At 46.8% G+C, this 19,115-nt stretch overlaps 1 protein-coding gene across 3 annotated transcripts; it reads right to left on the reverse strand.

The window, feature by feature from the left end:
• Window positions 1-2,905: 2,905 nt before the first annotated feature.
• LOC146189131 (uncharacterized) lies at window positions 2,906-17,408 on the reverse strand. 3 transcript variants are annotated; one of them, XM_084604046.1, is made up of 5 exons: window positions 17,317-17,408; window positions 7,999-8,770; window positions 6,340-7,917; window positions 4,014-4,499; window positions 2,906-3,164 (listed from the first exon to the last, which is right to left on the reverse strand). In XM_084604046.1, the coding sequence occupies exons 1-4, from the start codon at window positions 17,326-17,328 to the stop codon at window positions 4,018-4,020; spliced, it is 2,844 nt and encodes a 947-aa protein (XP_084460172.1). In that variant the 5' UTR covers window positions 17,329-17,408; the 3' UTR covers window positions 2,906-3,164; window positions 4,014-4,017. The 3 variants fall into 3 exon arrangements, with proteins under 3 accessions (XP_084460172.1, XP_084460173.1, XP_084460171.1); XM_084604047.1 differs by having other exon boundaries at window positions 4,014-4,364; window positions 6,340-8,770; XM_084604045.1 differs by having other exon boundaries at window positions 6,340-8,770.
• Window positions 17,409-19,115: the final 1,707 nt, after the last annotated feature.

The raw sequence follows: 19,115 nt of genomic DNA on the forward strand, positions 1-19,115 counted from the left end.
TACATACATACATACATACATACATACATGCATGCATGCATGCATGCATGCATGCATACATACATACATACATACATACATACATCCATGCATACATACATACATGCATGCATACATGCATGCATACATGCATGCATACATGCATGCATACATGCATACATGCATACATGCATACATGCATACATACATACATACATACATACATACATACATACATACATACATACATACATACATACATACATACATACATACATACATACATACATACATACATACATACATACATACATTGTACAATCTAAGTAAGAACTCCGCTCAGCGTGGCCGCGCTCCGTGGAGCGTCAGCGCATCCAGTGCGGCCACGCATGGAATCAAAGTAGGGCAGGCGCATAGGGGCCTGCAGGCTTTGTTTCATGTTTTCTGTTGCAGCGCGGGAGCACAGAGTGCTTACACTGTTACAACGGTTTTATCATTATTTGCAGCATAAACACATAAGCAACAAAGGAAAATTTGCCATACGTTCTTTCAAAATGACGTGTCGTATATCAGACGACGAACCTAATGAATGTGTAGTGGATAGAGCTTTCACAATTCATTCGAGGATAAGTCCCTTGGATGGACGAGCCGCTTAGCTTGGCACTCAAATGCAGGATCTTATCAGCCGCGCCAGCGCAAAAGGGATAGCAGCGCTCACGCTTGCATGATCTCTCCAGTTGATAACCGTCCATATACTGAACAACACGCTGCAGGGAGTGAAGCTCGACCACGCCATCTCGACGCGTCTACCGATTGCCAGCAGACAGTTCACGGTGCGCTTCATCGTTGTAGCAGACGATACGAAGCTCCGCCTTCAGGCCCTGCTCCACTTTGCTTCCATATGCGGCCACGCCAGATGCGCTGGCGCCCCGCGCAGCACGGCAGCGCTGAGCCCTGTTCGTATTTAGAGTGGACCACATACATACATACATACATACATACATACATACATACATACATACATACATACATACATACATACATACATACATACATACATACATACATACATACAGTCTTTGTCAAAAGTGTAGAGCCCAGGAGGTCCGCGTCTGATTCACTTCGTGCGGCTTGTAATGCATTTCCGTTGTTCGTAATATTTTGGTGGTAAGAAGATTTCTTGTTCTACCTTCCACAATAGGAAAGACCTCCACTAGTGCTAAATCGGCATCACTACACGGCTCAGAAGCGGCTCTCCAGGCTCTACACTTTTGACAAAGGCTGTACATACATACATACATACATACATACATACATACATACATACATACATACATACATACGTACATACGTACATACATACATACATACATACATACATACATACATACATACATACATACATACATACATACATACATACATACATACATACATACATACATACATACATACATACATACATACATACATACATACACACATACACACATACATACATACATACATACATACATACATACATACATACATACATACATACATACATACCCCCGCCGGGGTGGCGCAGTGGTTACGGCGCTCGACTACTGCTCCCAAGGACGCGGGATCGAATCCCGGCCTCGGCGGCAGCTTTTCGATGGAGGCGAAAAGCAAGGCGCCCGTGTGCTGTGCGATGTCAGTGCACGTTAAAGAACCCCAGGTGGTCGAAATTTCCGGAGTCCTCCACTACGGCGTCTCTCATAGCCTGAGTTGCTTTGGGACGTTAAACCCCAGAAACCAAACCAAACCACATACCTACATACACTTTGGTGCATGTATTTCAAATTTATATACGCTGCATTATGCACGTTTTCTAGGTGGTCGAGAACACTTCTGTGCGCTGGGGCCTCAAATGATGAGCAGAACAAAGACAAGCACCACTGTTTTACCCTTTTTTAATATATACAAGGAGCAAAAGAAACTGAAGGTGCCGTAAGGGCGAAGTGATTTCGTGCGTCGGCCGATACTGCCACATTCCAATAACAAGAAGTTTGACCGCTCAGAAAAAGGGATAATTCAAAACAAAGAAAAGTCAGAAAACAGAAAACACGTATCACGGAACCGTTCTTCCTCAGAAACAGGTTGCGTTGTTGACAAATTGTTATCGCCGTCTGCTATATACGGAGGTTGTAGACTACGCCTCTGTTCACTTAATAAAGGTGATCATGCAGTCATTTTTTATTTTGGCCTCCTGTGTTTGTATTTGAGGGCGGGTGAAAGAAAACATTCCACTTTTAAACGAGATTCTTAAACAACGGATGGTGTGGTCCCAAGTGCCTTTTCAATGAAGCAGCGTGGACTAAGTTGGACTAAGCTTTAACACATACCTCCATTTTTGTGTTGCTAAAATTACTGAATTTATCTAGCGAAAAGCCTTCTCCAACTACGAAATGCATGTATATGCTTACCTCACCTTAAACGTTCCAGAATGTCAGAACGTTTATATATGTCCCACATGGTGGTTTGTTCGATGCACGCGCGCGCTAAAAATTCATTCGATCAACACTGGTTAGATCGTGTCGACGCTTCCACGGCGCCACCTTTCGTCTATGCGTAGCCAGCATCACTTACTGGGGACCAGGACGCAAACAAAATAACAAAAACGCCCCCCACGTCAAAGACTCCGACCTGGCGGACCGCCCAAGTAATATAGCGATTCCATAACGCGAAGGCGAAAGACGAAAAGGGATTACCTGCCGTTCACATGTTTCTCGTATTGATTCGCTGACAAAAAAAAAATCTGTAGAAAAGCAGATGGGTAGACAGGATGTCCTCGCTTACGGAAGCGAACAGGCCAAGGTCGGCGACGCGCTACGACGAGTTCTTCGCTTCATTTTATCCTTCCGTCTTGCGCCCAGAGAAAAAAGGAGCAGATGCGCGTAGATAAGGGAATGTGTCTGGTTTTTATTCGCGCGAACAGTCTCGCTGAGAGCACTCCTGCGGATGGCTGCGAGCGGGGCTGCATGGTCGTCGGCTTTGTCCTGGTTATCCTGGACTCGCCTCGAACCGGGAGTGGGGTAAAAAAGAAAAGAAGGGAATGCTGGAATAAATAGAAGATCGCGCGCCTCGGCTCTCTGGCTTTCCTGACGTCGACATCCGCACAGGCTAGAAAGGGTGGGCTGGACGCTCCTCTGGTTGAGGTCCTGCAATATAAAGTCCGCGCAACGTCCATCAGCACCACTTGACAGGGGCGGCTTCACTAGCGGTCCTTCGTTTGGGCACCTGTCAACCTGCCTTATCTATCCCATTGACTTTTGGAATTTGTATAGATAGGATGGAGTGGCAGGTGCCTTATTGAAGGACAGGCGCAACTTAAAAAGCTTAATATGACAGAACGAAGAAGCGATCACCTCTCGGACACTCTCAAGAGCCTCCCTGAAAAACATCCAAACCATTCATCAGCAAGTGCACAGTCAAAGTTAGAGGAGTCAACAGCGTTACATGCTGGGTATTGAAAGCGCGTATGATTCCCAAACAAGGAACAAAGTCCTGGTCGCGTCGCTATTGTTTGACGTAACTTGCATAAAAAGCAATATCGTTCCTGGATAAAACAACCTTCACGCATCAAAATATCTTTGCGCACGTGTTAATTGTTCACTGTTCTTTTCTTTGTGGAACTCTCGTCACTACAAACACGTACCTGTATCATCCATAAAATTCAGCTGCAGTTAGCGCTGTGTCCGATGTTCCTCATGCCCTGATCTTTTCGAGCCTTTACGTTTTTGTCGATATGTCTTGTTCACTTTTATATTAGGAAATTTCTGGAAGTCATGCCTTGTCTGAAGGAGAGCAGCATTTAAGTGTGTTTGGAGCCTAATTCGATTACAAGCTATTTATGGTTCTCCGCCGTTTGAAGTATATTGTTTTTCTAAGCGCTATATACTTATTGTATATTATCTTAAAATACTTCCGACAAAGGTACACGCTCGCGAGCACTAATCATTATTTGTATAAGGCACCTCGCGACTAAACACCGTTGAATGATAGCCTACCGTTTTACTTCTTCTTGAGCGTCTGGACCGGCTCCACGCTTGGATCGACCGTGTACTTGAGGGTGGTCGTCGGACCATAGGTGAGGTAGCGCTGAGTGTAGTGCTGAATGGCGGCTGGAATGGCCTGCGAGGTGACAACAGCTGGTGCTTCGTGGTGCACCACGGTGGCGGCCGCTGGCGCGGACACCACGGCCCCCGGAGTGGCGTGGCTGTAGCGCACGCCTCCGAGGCCATAGCCGTAGCCGTAGGTAATGAGCTGCCTCAGCTCGGCGGCCGTGGGCACGTGGTGAACGACCGCGCCAGCGGCGGGAACACCAGCGCCGTGGTACGAGATTCCGTACGCAGCGGAACCTGGGAGGACATTGGCGACCGCCACAGGGGCGGATACATGGTGGATGAGGGCCGCTCCGTTGAGGGCGCCCTGAACGGCGGCGTCGAGGCCACCAGCGTAGCGGAGTCCTCCGACTCCGAACATGATATCCTGGCCTGCAGCGTGTGCACAGATGGCAGCATTAAGGTTACTGGTTTGATTAAAACAATGATTTCTGTAGGGCCGGGCCATCTCGAGGAACTGTTGTCTTCCTCCTGGTTGGCTCCATCCCAAGCAAGAACCACTAGCCATCAAGACAGTGCACTGTACGTCATTCCTCATATACCCAGATTATATATTTCTTAGACAAGATAGCATTATCTCCGAGTACTGCTTCGAAACGTTTTCTGTAAAATTTGTTAGTCTTGAAATCAAGTTCAAACAAGAAAGTACTTCTAAAGACTCTTTCTTTGGTTGCGAATTTGTATCTAATCTGCATTTGTTGTGTTACGATGCAGCCATTACAGTTGCAAAATAAAATCCCTGTAAGACCTTACTTTTCGGGCTTTCTCTGCAATATTCTGCGTTCCCGAAAAGTTTGTGTTCTTTAGCATGCTGTTCATTCTGCCTTGCTCGTTCCCTCTGTCATCTGCAGCGATGTTTGCAGCGTTAAGGTTCAGGATGTACCAGAATGACTCTGGCCCCCCTTTTGTTTTTCTCCTCGGAAGTGGGATATAGTGCATAGTGCGATATCGTTCTATTTATTTTGTTGCTTATAAAGCCTGCACCTGAACTACTCATTTTCAAATGCCTTTATACTGCGTGGATGTTTATTGCAATAACTTGGAGGTCACTGCAGAAACTGCATTGGGAGAATACGAAGGTATTAGTCCTGTCGCGACGTTTTTCTTAAATCTTACCTTTCTACATTTAATTTCTTATTTCTAATGAAATAGCATTTTGATTTCATTGGTTTACTTTATTATCTTTCTGATTTATTCGATTTAGATTTTTGTTTTCGTATTTCATTTTTCTTTTATGAATGTTTTCATTTCGTCTTCATTATTTAATTTATTTTTCACTTTAGGTGTTAAGGCTAATATCACGATAATAATTTATCGCCAATAATTATTGTAACTTTTTAGTTATTACATTTTCCTTTATATTTATTATTGTTACTAAATAATATTACTATAATAATTCCAACTTCTTTATATCTTGACTAACAAATCTCCTGCGGATATGACTGCTGACGTCACCAGGAGACGACGTAAGATCCGGCGACACATTTACCACACAACATAGCCTAGTAAGTTGCTCGTCTTCATATTGAAAGCCTGTCAACCCTTCAACTGTGAAGAAAAAGGTGAAAAGAAACAAAAATAAATGAAGAAAGCTTCGATATACTGTATTTGTGGCTGAACACAAACATGCTACAGAAAGTTTGATCATTTCTTCAACCGCAATGTCGCGATATACTTTTACAAGCAGACTCGCCAGTCGACGTTGTAGACTTTCGTGGCTAATCGATACTTCTTTGTGAAATAAATATTTGCTTTAAAAGTTTACAAAATTACATAGAAACAACGTTTACACGGTATCAACACGTCACGTCGTGTAGACAGAACGCGATTTAAGTAAATAAAGAAGTCATACAAAGGGGTACTCATGGCTGACTTTATAAAGTGGGTATTTCTACACTAAACCGATCTCGGTAGCTGACGCTGACGTATGATACGTTCGCTTCAGTCTGAACGCTCTCCTTTTATACCAACATGAAAACAAGCACTATTTATGAGTGTACACCAACAGTCTTTATAAGCACTTCATAACACATCAAATAAGATTAGCATTTTCTGTTCTTTAAGGAGGATGTTAATACGAAACAGCAGTTGAATGACTAGAAATTCGGAACTGCCGGCTTAGTTATATCTGCCTAAACACTGTACCTACTCTTCTATTGAAGCCGACATGAAGGCAGATGACATCGCGGTGTCATGGAAGATTTATGCTTACCTGGAGCGTAGGAAACCGCTCCCGCTGGGTGGCCAACAACGGAAGTGGTGAAAGCAGGGCTGTGCACAACAGCTCCTGGAATCTGGTGGACGATGGCCTGCCCTGGGGTGGTCACAGTGGCAGTCCTGTAAGTGGTCACTGCAGCTCCGGAAAGTGGAGAAACGAGAGCACCAGTGGCAACCGCTGGCTGGTGGACAACAGCCACACCTGGCTGCTGGACGACAGTAGCACCTGGAGCAGTGACAGCGGCGGTCCTGTAAGTCGTTACGGCACCTCCAGTAACGGGGGCGGCCAGGGTACCCGTGGCGACGGCTGGTTGGTGCACAACGGACACAGCCGGCTGGTGTACAAGTGTGGCGGCTGGAGCCCCGACTGTCGCAGTCCTGTAGGTAGTCACAGCTCCACCGGTGATAGGGGCGACCAAGGTGCCAGTGGCCACACCTGGCTGCTGAACTACATGGACTGTGGGCTGCTGCACGGCAGTGGTCCTGTAGGTAGTAACACCCGGCTGCTGAAGGACGGTGGCAGTAGGGGCAGTAATAGTGGCAGTCCTGTAGGTAGTGACAGCGCCTGGGCGTTGGACGACGGTGGCAGTAGGAGCGGAGATGGTTGCCGTCCTGTAGGTAGTGACAGCGGAGCCTGGAACTTGCTGCACGATGGCGGACCCAGGCGTCGTGACGGTCCTAACACCAGTGATGGCAAAGCCAGGCTGCTGCTGGACATAAGCGGCACCGGGAGCAGTGACGGTGGCGGTTCTGTACGTAGTAACTCCTGGCACCTGCTGTACGACGGCGGAGCCTGGGGTAGTGACGGTCCTAACGCCAGTATAAGCGAGACCAGGCTGTTGCACAAAGGTGGCGCCAGGAGCACTCACGGTGGCGGTCCTGTAAGTTGTGACAGCTGGACCAGGAGCGGTGTGCACGATGGCGCTGCCGGGAGCCGAGACGGTAGCAGTCTTGTACGTTGTCACTGCGGCTCCTGGAGTAGTCACAGCAACGCCAGGAACGTGGTGAACAACAGCTGCGCCGGGGGTGTGCAGAAGGCCGAGGCCTGTGCCATGAACAACGGCTCCGGGGTGGTACAAAGTGCCGTACCGGATGCCTCCCAAGCCGTATCCATATCCATAATTAACTGGCCGGGTGTGGTAGTGGATTTCTGGAACGCCGATTGTGCGAGTTCCGTAACCAAGGCCGTAGATGTAGCCCGGAGTGTGATGTACCACAGCCGCGCCTGGCTGAGTGACAGTTGTCTGACCGTACCCAGCGCTATATCCCAATCCAGTGGTGACTGCAGAGCCTGGCTGGTAGGTGAGAGTTCCGACGCCGTAGGCTGATCCTGGTTTAACAGTAGTCACAGCAGAACCGGGCTGGTAGGTTACAGCGTTGATGTTGTAGGCCGTTCCTGGCTTGTAAGTGGTCACAGTAGATCCAGGCTGGTAGGTAACGGCTCCGTATCCATAGGCTGCTCCTGGCCTCACCGTAGTGATGGCCTGTCCAGGACGATAAGCCACAGCCCCGTAGCCGTAAGCGGCTCCCGGGTGCACCGTGGTCACAGCCTGGCCTGGATGGATGAGCAGGCCTGCGCCATAATGCGCACCGCCAAGTCCGTAACCGAAACCATAAACGCCACCCGGCCGGACAAGTGTGAGACCGTAAGTACCTCCAACTCCATAGGCCCCCTGAGTGGTATAATAGGCTCCTGGAATGTGGCTGACCGCCACACCTCCGGGCTGCACCACGCGGTGCTGAGTGACGGCGATTCCGGGAACCTGGGCCACCGCCACGGCTGGCTGGACGACGCGCTGCTGAGTCTGTGTTACCGTGACCGCTGGCTGCTGCTGAGTGACGGTGACAGCGGGCTGGACGACACGCTGCTGAGTGATGGCGAATCCGGGCTGCTGAGTGTAAGTGATAGTAGGCTGCACCACTCGCTGCTGGGTGAGCGTGATAGCTGGCTGCTGTTGAGTCACCGTCACGGCAGGTTGCACGACCCGCTGCTGGGTCACAGTCACGGCAGGCTGCTGCACAACACGAATGGCCGGCTGCTGCACAACGCGAATAGCAGGCTGAACGAACCGCTGCTGAGTCTGAGTGACGGTGACAGCTGGTCGCTGCTGGGTGACCGTAAACGCCGGCTGCACCACTCTCTGCTGGGTGACTGTAATGGCAGGCTGCTGCTGAGTCACCGTGACAGCCGGCTGCGACACCGTGACACCGTGGGTGTCAGTTACAGGAGGGCCATGAACGGTGGTTCCTGAGTGACCCCTAGCCACTGTTGGTATGCCAGCAGGGATCACGCCCCCGCTCTGGTGGTACTGGAGTGCGCCGGGACCACGGGCCACGTAGCCCACGTTACCAACCTTCGCAATGTCCAAGTGGTGGAGGCCATCTCCAAGCGCGTAACACGCGAGGCCTAGAACTACTGTGACCACCTGCGAAAAGTATGAAAGCGGCTTTAGTATGGCAGTTTAAATACGATATTAAGCACGGAAATTCGCAACACCTGAAGGTGAAGAACTGAACAGCAGTATTTTATTTTATATTTTTTATGTAGGGGTTCTTGCGGGCTTAACATGTAAATGAATCACTAAATGCTTTTTTTTTTCATATGGCCTTCGTCCTTAAGCAGTTCACTCTTCGTCAATTAGCATAACAGGCGAATAATCTACGGAAGCAATACTTTCACAGGTACAATTTGTTTACATAAAAACACTGTGTGGTAGTATAATTGTTTTCAAGACTGTAATGGCGCTAGCAGAAAGTCATGAAACTTACTGAAGCAGTAAAGGTTCCATAAATGTAACTGGCAGGTATGGCATGTGTGTGTGCATATATATATTCTCTTGTTTGTGTATGTTTGTGTTTCCGGTTGTTTTATGGGCGTTTCGCGCGGTGAGGGACGCCGTAGTGAAGGCCCTTTAAAATTTAGATGTTATTTCAAGTGCGCTGACATCGCCCAGTGCACGGAAACCTTGCGTTCAGCCTCCGTCGTCGCGGCTAAGACTGAACCTAGGTCACCAGGCTCAGTTGTGGAGCTCCCTACCAACTGCGCCGCAGCGGCATTGTCAAAGTACGTGTTTTACATGTTTCCGTGGTTCACATATTGCATAGAAGTAATATAGGCCTTCTCACTCTCCATTAATCCTTTCCAAGGTTACTGCTTTAGGCAGCTATCGTTATCTGCCGGTGTCAATTGAACAGTCCTCGCCACAAATTACTGGTAGCTCTGGCTCTAAAAAATAACTATCCAGTGGCGCTGACACATATATTTTACCGGGCTTGTTGTGACCAAGCGTTTTTCAGAATTTTATGCATCTTTAAAATAAAAACTGCTGGCCACACTTCGTGATACTAAACTTTTGATGAAAACAAAACAAAAACTGATGGCCGCTGTTCATGGCACCAAACCACCACTTAAAGCCAAAATAATGAGAAAACACCTCTTACGATATAGTTTTCCATTCTTGGTAAAAATTAGAGGTGGTGTTCAGTTGTGATTATTTTTATCTGTAGACAGACCGTTGCGTCGGGGTAATTTCTGCGTATTGCCAATTTTAGTAATAACCTAGACCGGGGGGTTCTATGTGGTTACATATACATGTGCGCTTCCCTGATAACTTTTTATAGTCCAGCAGTCGATATATACGCCACATGCGCCACATGCGCCACTTTTGCCTTAGCATTCCTGTTTTCATCAATACGACAGCCCTGTCAAATTTGTTATGCCCAATCCTTTCAACCAATCTTTCTACCCCTAAAAAAAAAGCAGCGAAGCACCATCGACGTTTCTGAAAAAGCGAAGGCGAAGTTAAAGGCTTTGAGCTTTAAGTGTGCACTCTCTTTGCACTAACGGCAATGACCTGTAGACACTTACAAAACTGATTTCACAATATCCTCTTCTTTTCTTTCCTCCCCCTTTCTCTTTCTTCCGCTTCCCAGATGTAGGGCAGCATTCTTTGGGTCGCTTAACTAACCTCCCTGCCTATCCGTTCTGCCTTTGTCTAGCCCATACATATCACGCACAAAACAAAGACTGGGAATATTAGCCGACCTTTCTAGCAGGAAAAACAGGGCGTGCCTCCAACTGACCGTAGCTGAAAATATCAGACTTACCTTCATAAGTTCCCTCCTGCATTTGTATATAATACCTATTCATCTAGTCAGCCAGTGCTTTAACTGATTAAATCGTTGGTGCATAAAGGAAATATTGGCGCAGGGCATGTACAGCGCTATTTCGAGCAAATTGACAACCGGTGCAAACATCACTTCACATTACTAGCGTTTGTGATGCTGATGTAGGGGTTGGAATTTAAGGTACGTAATATGTCAGTGTAAAAATGAGAAATTAATATGCTATTTTCAACTATTGATTTTATCTTAGGTGAACCATCAGCACAAGAACGAAAACCGTCGTGTACTACATAATTGGGCATAAAATGTAGCATGATCAAAAAAGGAGGGCAGGGGTATTACCAGTTTTAACGCAACATATTTAGAATCGAGCAGGTTTACGGGCCACGCAATCGGCAGCCTACAAACGGTGGTTCTGTGATCGCGGAGTCTGAAGATCCCGTTTTTAACAAAAATAATTTCAAGGCCTTTGGCCGAAGGCCAGCAGATGAAAAACAAGATAGAAGACTCCTAGCCTCTAAGCAGTGCCTGTGAAAAAAAAGAAAAAAAAAAGCTATCCCCAGTATGATCTCGCAACCCCCAAGCAAACTGTGCGACGATGGCGACACAGGGCGAGACTGTCGAGAAGCGCGTACTGCGTTCAGATTTCATCAGATGGCGCTAGTGCTGCCCTACGTTGCCTAGCGACCGCCAAAGGCTCAATGCCATGCTCGAACATTTTAAGCGGGAAGCTAAACCTTGTTCACTATAAAGAAATTAGCTGAAAGTACGGAACATTATTATTTATATTATTACTATCATCATCATCTGCATTGTTATATCATTATTATTATTATATTTTCATGCTATCGCTCCACACACGACTACACGCGTATGCTGCCATTAAAGAAGACTCTTTCTAGGTATAACGAATGTTCTGCTAAAGCTTTATGGATCCATACACTCGTAACAGTGCTTATAAAACGCAGCTTGGCTTCAATATCATTTCGGACTCGAATAACGGCTGGCAGGTGTTGGCGAACGCACAAGCACGTCAATGTCTCATTGATAAGGCCGCATCAACATTTGATGTCGGCTCGATCCCCTCACTTCTGCATCCTTTTTTTTTTTGCATTTTACCCTCCTCTGCACCAATAATTTTCATGACAGCTCTCCTGAGTCATATCACGCACAATGTTTGCAAATAAAATGGGTCAATAAGTCAGGGAATGTGAGACGCGACCTTGTCGTACCATGTTACAAAAACCGATTGCACGAATGTCTAACCATCAGGTATAATTTTTGCTTGTATATTAGTTTCCAAATTATCACAAAGCAGCTTAGTGCAGACTGTTTTTGACTCTGCTTCCAAACACCATGAACCACCAGCCCATCTATCAGTTCTTGTAATCATTTGAATGCAATATTATGTCAAACACTTGTCATAATTGTTGTTCTAAAAAAAGAGAGATAATACCCACATCACTGGCATTCAATTGGTAGGCGGCCGAGCACTGACTGTTCGGCGTCTTGTGTGACGTCAACAATCCACTCGACAATGGCGATTTAGCCTACCTTTCTGAAGGTTTCTCGTTCAAGTAAGCGGTAGGTTGAGATGGCATTCGTACTCACCCCGACCTTTGCACCCCGAGTGAGAAAGCCTTCTCCCAGGCCACGCAGCCGCGTTTGCGTGACTTGGCTAAAAAAAAAGGCTTTAAATCTGTGTTGGGCCGCCATTCACTCATTGTGATAGTTTACGACTGCATACTGATGAGTATTTGTGGCCATGCAACGGCACAAATTAAGGGATGAAAAAATACCCAGTCAGAAAAGAATACAGAACATTTTCGGTTGTTACGATAGAATTTCTGTGCGGTTTTTGACGGGAAACCTGTTGTGACAACAGAACGTTCTGCAATAGCATCGGAACTCTCTGTAGTTACAACAAAAAAGAGCTACAGAACTACAGACAACAGAACTATACTATAGAAAAACTACATAACTTCCGGAAAATCAGATGTTGCCTAATCTGGCTTGATTCACTGCGAACCCTAAAGCGAATTTTATCTCTTGGCGGGAGAGAGGGGCAGTGTTTCCAGCCTTTAAATGCTGTGGATTCAAGTGACGCAGCAAACGAGAAACGTTTGCGTGCATGAAGACAGTGGCTACAGCTGTGTTAACTCTTGGGATTTGTTTTAATCAAACGAAATGCAGATACTTGAAATATTGCCCATCTGTGCCCGCGAGTAGTCAGTAAAGCTTAAAACGGAGAAAATCAGAACATGGAATATAAATTTTGGGCAAGCGGTTCTCTGCGGGGACGTTTTCTGCCGTTTTATTATTGTTGTTTTTTTCGGCCAAGTTTCGTTGAATGATTGACATTATTTACATAAAACAAAGCAGGTCATGGAGCAAATTAAATGCAGGTGTGAACTTAAACTGGCAAAGAAAGTGTTAGGATATATAAACAGGTAATATATAAGCTGTTTAGTTTAAATGACCGGCCCAGATTTATTGAAGATAATAGCAGCCTGCGTTTCGACCTCTCGGAAGCTGTAAGCCTATCAGTGGTAATTGTGCAATCTCTCCCCAGCCTCCTCTATTTGCAGACATGATATCAAATATTTTAGTCGGTTCTTCACTGTTCCAAATTACGAGCGAACAGTCAGTTACCATGGATGATCTGCCAAAAACAACGGGTTTCTCTGAGGTGGCGCAGTGGTTACGGCACTCGACTATATACTGTGCCCAAGGATGCGATATCGAAACCCGGCCTCGGCGGCCGCTTTTCGAAGCACCCGAAAAGCAAGACGGCCTTGTGCAGTGTGATATCCGTGCACGTTAAAGAACCCCTAGTGGTCGAAATTTCCGGAGTCCTCCACTACGCTGCCTCTCATGGCTTCAATCGCTTTGGGACATTAAACCCCACAAACCTAAACCAAAAACAATGGGTTACGACAGCGACTCCCTGGTATGAACTCAAAGTAAATGTCCGCATCGCAGGTATCTAGTCCGGACAGTGTTATTAATTAGCCTAAGGTAATCGTTTGTCACCCGCCGTTCTTTGAAGTTCATACTCTAGTAGCCCTGAGCTGCCATTATTTTGCAACAAATCAATATTTTGGGCTCGATGTATAGCAGCTACGTGGCATTGCAGTGTGTAACAAAAACGACTGGCGATTTATATTCTTTATTGACACTGCACGTATTATACATAATTTTGCCGTAAATTCAATCTCCCGAAATTATGCTCTGAACCTCGATAGCGATAAGACAAGGGAGTTTCAAGGGTGCGCATAAGTTGCTGTCCTTTCATTCTGGTGTTCCTCCATCCCATAGTTCACTTGGTTAATAATTTACGTTTTAAACGTGCCGTATGAGTCGCTGCTATGAAATTATATGGTTGCGAGCCCGCATCCTATCAAAAATGCGTTCATATCTAAATATTTGCTTTGTTATTCGGATGATGTCCAAACCATATTTTCATATAATAGGCAAGACGTCATACAAGCGGTCATATACAATTGAGACTCCGGGTAGCCCTATCCATTTAGACCACACCGGTTCTATATTTTTCTCATGGTTACCTTACTTTCACACTAGAAAAAACTTGTGTACTGAATGCCAAGCGAACGATGATCATTTGCTGTGATAAGAAGCTGAGACACACAGCTTGGACATGTTGCAGACAGTTGAGGACTCATGCTAATACTCTGGACCAGCATCAATGTTTGCGTCAGCACGTTCACAAAGACCAAGCCAAGGGCGGCGCCAGACGTAGAATATTTTCATTAAAAGCATGGGTTAAACAAACGTGCTTAGGCTACTCATACTTATCAGAAGAAAAATTTACACCGCGCTCTTGTTACTCTAAGCTGCCACCTTCAAGCGACTGTGTTTTCTTTTCTTCAGTAACATAGATCACCCACCAGCGACACGAAAATTTGTACGTAAGACTATCCGCAGACCGACGACGTGGTGCCAGAAACTACCGCACAGCCGTTGCCTATTCGGTTAGGTCACCACATTATCTCTACGCAAACCTTGGAAAACCTCACTCTCCGGGTTTGTTCTACTACTCCACAAAACGACCAACACGCATTCACCGCAGCGGTATCCCCGTGTCCGCGACCTGCTGGTCACTTGTGCATCACGCCCACGTGCTACGCCTTGACGCCGCACGCACGCTGCGCACCTTGTTGTCCTGGCGCCGCCGACAGCACGACCTTTAATCGCCCGATGTCATCGAAGAAGCGAAGCCATTCGACGCTGGGGCAGATGTGAGATGGCAACCTCGAACCGTTGTAAGACCGCTGCCGGTGTCGCGTTCATGAATCACTTCTTATCTCGTGTCCCGCGCTCCTGACTCTCTCATCCTACGTTTGTGTGTACGCGTCTTCGCAGAGAAATCTCTGAGCGTCATCATTGCCTTCCATTTGCTTTCCAATGCAGGAACTCGCTATGCGGACATCCATCTTCTAGGGAGGCTGGTTTAACTCTCGGTTTTCGCTTTCTCGGTCGTCTTTCAGCCGCTCAACAAATGCTAGTGAAATATGAAATCAATTAAGGAGATCGCGGAAAGATTCGGCAGTAAAAACTACCAGGGACTTCTGCGGGCATTAGGGCTCAAAAAGCAGTGTTTAATCTAGAAACCTAGGTCTAGTGTGCCGTAAACACTTACGGGAAACGCCGTTGTGGCTCACTGCGGAACTAATTGATAGGGTTACCAACAGCTACTTGTCTGGGGATGGAAAGTATGCACTGCAACACCGCTAGCCGCAGTTTTTTAGAGCAGGTCGTAAATATGCTGGTCATCATGGGTTTATCTTTCTTCGGGAATCCCCATAAAGGTCATTCATAAATTTATGCTCAAGGTTATAAACATTTCTTATGATTCAAGACATCAGTTCTTTTTACCTTTACGATTATTCTACAGCAAGGTGTCGTTTTATTTCACTTCAAACCTGCAAGCACGAAACAGCACCGCATTCGTTTGAGCCGATTTATTACGAGGCATTTTTAAGAAATGAGCAAAATATGATCGCCTAGAAGCCGTATACATTGACTGTCGCTTTCATGCCCGATTGCTTGTGTAGCCTGTGCAAGGGAAAATTAGCCGCTCTCTAACCCTTCCCTGACGCCCTTCAAAAATGGAAGCAGCGGCAAGAACGCCAAGAACTCTGGGTGAATATCACGCCATTTCGGCGCCATGAAATGGCAAGTTCTTAGGTCCTCGAATAGACGTGAATGTCTTCCTCAGATGGTATCCATCGGCCTTGTATGCACGCACGTTCCTTTCTTCAGACACTACAAAAATGTCTCAAGATGAAACTCTGCATGCCAAATTGCAGACACCGTGTCAAGGACATCGAGCGCCGTCTAAAACATAACCTATATAGCCGTAGCTGAGATAATGATTTTTGGCGTTACTGTTCTGGTATTATGGTAAGTAGAGTGCTTAGAGCCTGATGGGAGTTAAAAGACGCTGGAGATATAATGCTTGGGTAGTCACTCTCGGTAGCAACCTTGTTCACTCTCGGAAAGTTGTTAACGGTAGGTATAAAGCTCTTGCGAGAGGTGTTCATCTAGTCTCCCGATATCTCAACCTTTTTTTTTTTCGTTGCACTGTACTCAGTAAAGATCATTCTATTACGCCATTACTTATGTTAAGCTGCGCTCAGGTGTTTCTCTTCAGCTGTGCTCCAGGCTCTAAATAACATCCTTAAATCATCACTGCTGACTCAAGTGAGCATTCACAAATGGCGCCAACTGCCTCAGCGCGCTTCAAGTGTGATTGATCTTCCGTGGCCGCATCCTGCACTTTAATCTTCATACTGAATTCGACCTTAAGAAAAACGAATGATGACCGAGCTTTGAGGAGGTCTTAGATTGGCAAGCCGCTAGAGTGCCAATCACTTTCATGCGCACTGCTTTAACAGGAATAATAGCGTAATATTTTCCTGCAGATTACTGAGGTCGTTTTGTATTATTCTTCAGGAGCGTAATCATTCGATCTGAAAAGTTTAAAATAGATCTACAATGGTAAACTATGCTTAATTACGTAAGTAGATCCTGCCCTCTATCGCTCCAGCAAGAGATTGATTCACTAATCACGAGGTGTGCTCATCGCACTGACATCATTTATAAGTAAGGTAAATGAAATAACAAGAACTTGTTAAAATAACTGAGCATTTCACCTGAATCAGATCTAGGTTAATTAACAGTGTAAAGGGATGTGAGTCTAATCTTAAGAGCTATATTTTCAGGACGCGATGCTTAATAGCGCCAAGAAGCGTCCACGTTCCTGGTGACCGGCACTCTGAGCGTTGCGAGGATAACCGTCACTACCACTTGGGACATCCTACAAGCTTCAAATACCCAGACGGACGTAAGTCCGGTATGCGGCTTCGCACAGCAGAGTATCCAGTTGGATCCAAGATCGAGGAAACAAAGTTGGCTGCTGCAAAGGGTCCTCGACCGCAGTCCGAGCACCTTTTCAAAAGCCACAGCGAAACACCAAGAAGCGATGTCTTTGCGCCACGAGTGACCCATATGGAAGCGTCAACCGACGCGCGGGATTGGGCTTCGTGCCGGCCTTGTGCCCGCACTGTGTCCTGAGGCCGTTCTCAAGTCATCCCATCAGGCGGAAAGGTGAACAGTGAAGAAGCTCTCGCGAGCGGATCAGATCATCTAAATTGGGGCCGATGAAGGGTATCCAGATGTCATCAGGCTCAGCTGACGTTGCAAACAGCCGCGTATGACAGTAGAACAAAAACAAAGAAGATAAGCAAAAAGGCTAGCCGCAGTGGCAGGACCAATGGCAAGAGATCTAAGCCTTTGGACACATGCTAGCTGGCTTTGTACTCACAAGGATTTTCATGGTTGCGCCCCCCTTGCGATGCAGCGAGACGGCAGTGCCGTCACGGGCGAACCATCTTTTTATACCGAGGATGAGTTGCGGGTGTGCTCCTCGCCCTTTTCTCGCCCTACCGGGGCTTGTGGCGAGGGGTGCACAACGGAGAGAGGTTGACCAGTCGGCCGCGGTTATATAAGAGCCGCCGATAATCAGCAGGCTGGCGTACGAGACAGTCGTAAAACCAGCATGCCTCGGTGTAGTACCTGGTTGGAGGAAACATTACACTAGTCTCACTTTCTCTCTCTTCATAACAGTGGGAGGAAGGAAGAGAACAGCAGTTCTGAAGTTTCTCTGAGAAAACGTCGCGGTTTGCTACCCTCCCCCATTACATTCTTTCTCAGTCACGCCTTCTCTCACACGATTTACCGTAGCTGAAGAACCTCTGTTATTCCTTCTCTCCTAAGAGGTCCGTTGGTTTGCGGACAGGATGCTACGGGAAACCGCTACGAGCCTCAGACGTCGGAAGATCGGAGCGATAGAAGAAAGTTTCATCTTTCTTTCCCTCGCTTTTCTGCTGCCCCTTTCGTTCTCTCCCCTTCGCATTTCTCGCCAGCTTGGAAGATGTTCCTTTTCTGGACATTCTAGTGGCCGCTTGGCAGGCTTGAGGGTATTTGCCATTGGAAGGTTACCACTGGACATGTCCGCTTGAAGCAGGAATCGCCGCTCATCCTCGCGTCGAGTGAAGGCGAGAGTGAGCGCCTTCTTCTTCTAAATTTATTTCTTGCTTTCACGACTGTTCTCTCCAAGTCCTTCTCTCATTTCTTCGCCACATCCCTTCTCTACACTCCCCTCTTTTTGCACGGGACGACGGGGATTCGGCTTGCATCCAGCTCAGCGAAGCAGTTTTAAAATTAATGCGAACCGCACACAATGAGACGACACCAACAGCCATTCCAATGGACAGCGGAGGCCAGCGGTGCTCACTGGGACAAGGATCGAAAGGGGAAGGGAAGGATGAGACGACGACGATGCCGAAGCAGCCTCTGGCTCCGGAGACTGAAAACTGTATGAAAATGTGAGATAAGCAACTCTCGGACGGCGAGTCGAAGAGCGAGCATGGAATCGGAATAAGGTCACTCGGACAGCCCGACACAGTGGCGGTGTGTGCGTGCGAGCAGCTAGATGGGCGGCATGCTTTTTCTTCTCTTCCTTCCTCTTCGGTATACCTCCTCGCCGAGCGAGCTGTCGTGATGCATGGAGCAGCTTGATATGCAAGGCTCGCCTCCCCGCTCCTGGCTTCTTGCGGATGTCCCTGACTATCGACTCGCACGCGATCCTTACTTTTGCCGGACGGTCCGGTCTGTTGATGGCGCCGCTCTCGCTATCACCCTCTTAGTCTTTTTTATTGCGTTGTAACGCAGTGGCTTTGTCATTCGGCGCCAAAAATCATGCTTTCTTAATGTGTGCTTGAGAATCCTACATTTCGTGCGGTCGCTTAACGCCTTCAGGAATTGAAAACGGGAAGGCATTCCATTTAAAACCGAATTTTCCAACGTGAGTGTAACTTTACCTTTAGACGTAAGGGTTGGTAGTTTGAAAGCGCTTAGGTGTGTAGTGCCGTTAGTTTTACTGAATATGTGTTGATATCAACAAAAATTATACTCTGGGAAGAGTAAAACGTTAAATGCACACGCTGATGAAAGATGGAAGCATTCTCTCCAATTTGTCTGTAGCGTCTTCCAATTTACTTATGCCGAAAGTATGGCGAATGCAGGCGTATTAATTTCACTAGCCGTCATGTACTGGAAATA

The sequence above is a fragment of the Amblyomma maculatum genome, chromosome 5, assembly GCF_055883805.1.
Source record: "Amblyomma maculatum isolate TAMU_Amacu chromosome 5, ASM5588380v1, whole genome shotgun sequence".
NCBI lineage: Eukaryota > Metazoa > Arthropoda > Arachnida > Ixodida > Ixodidae > Amblyomma > Amblyomma maculatum.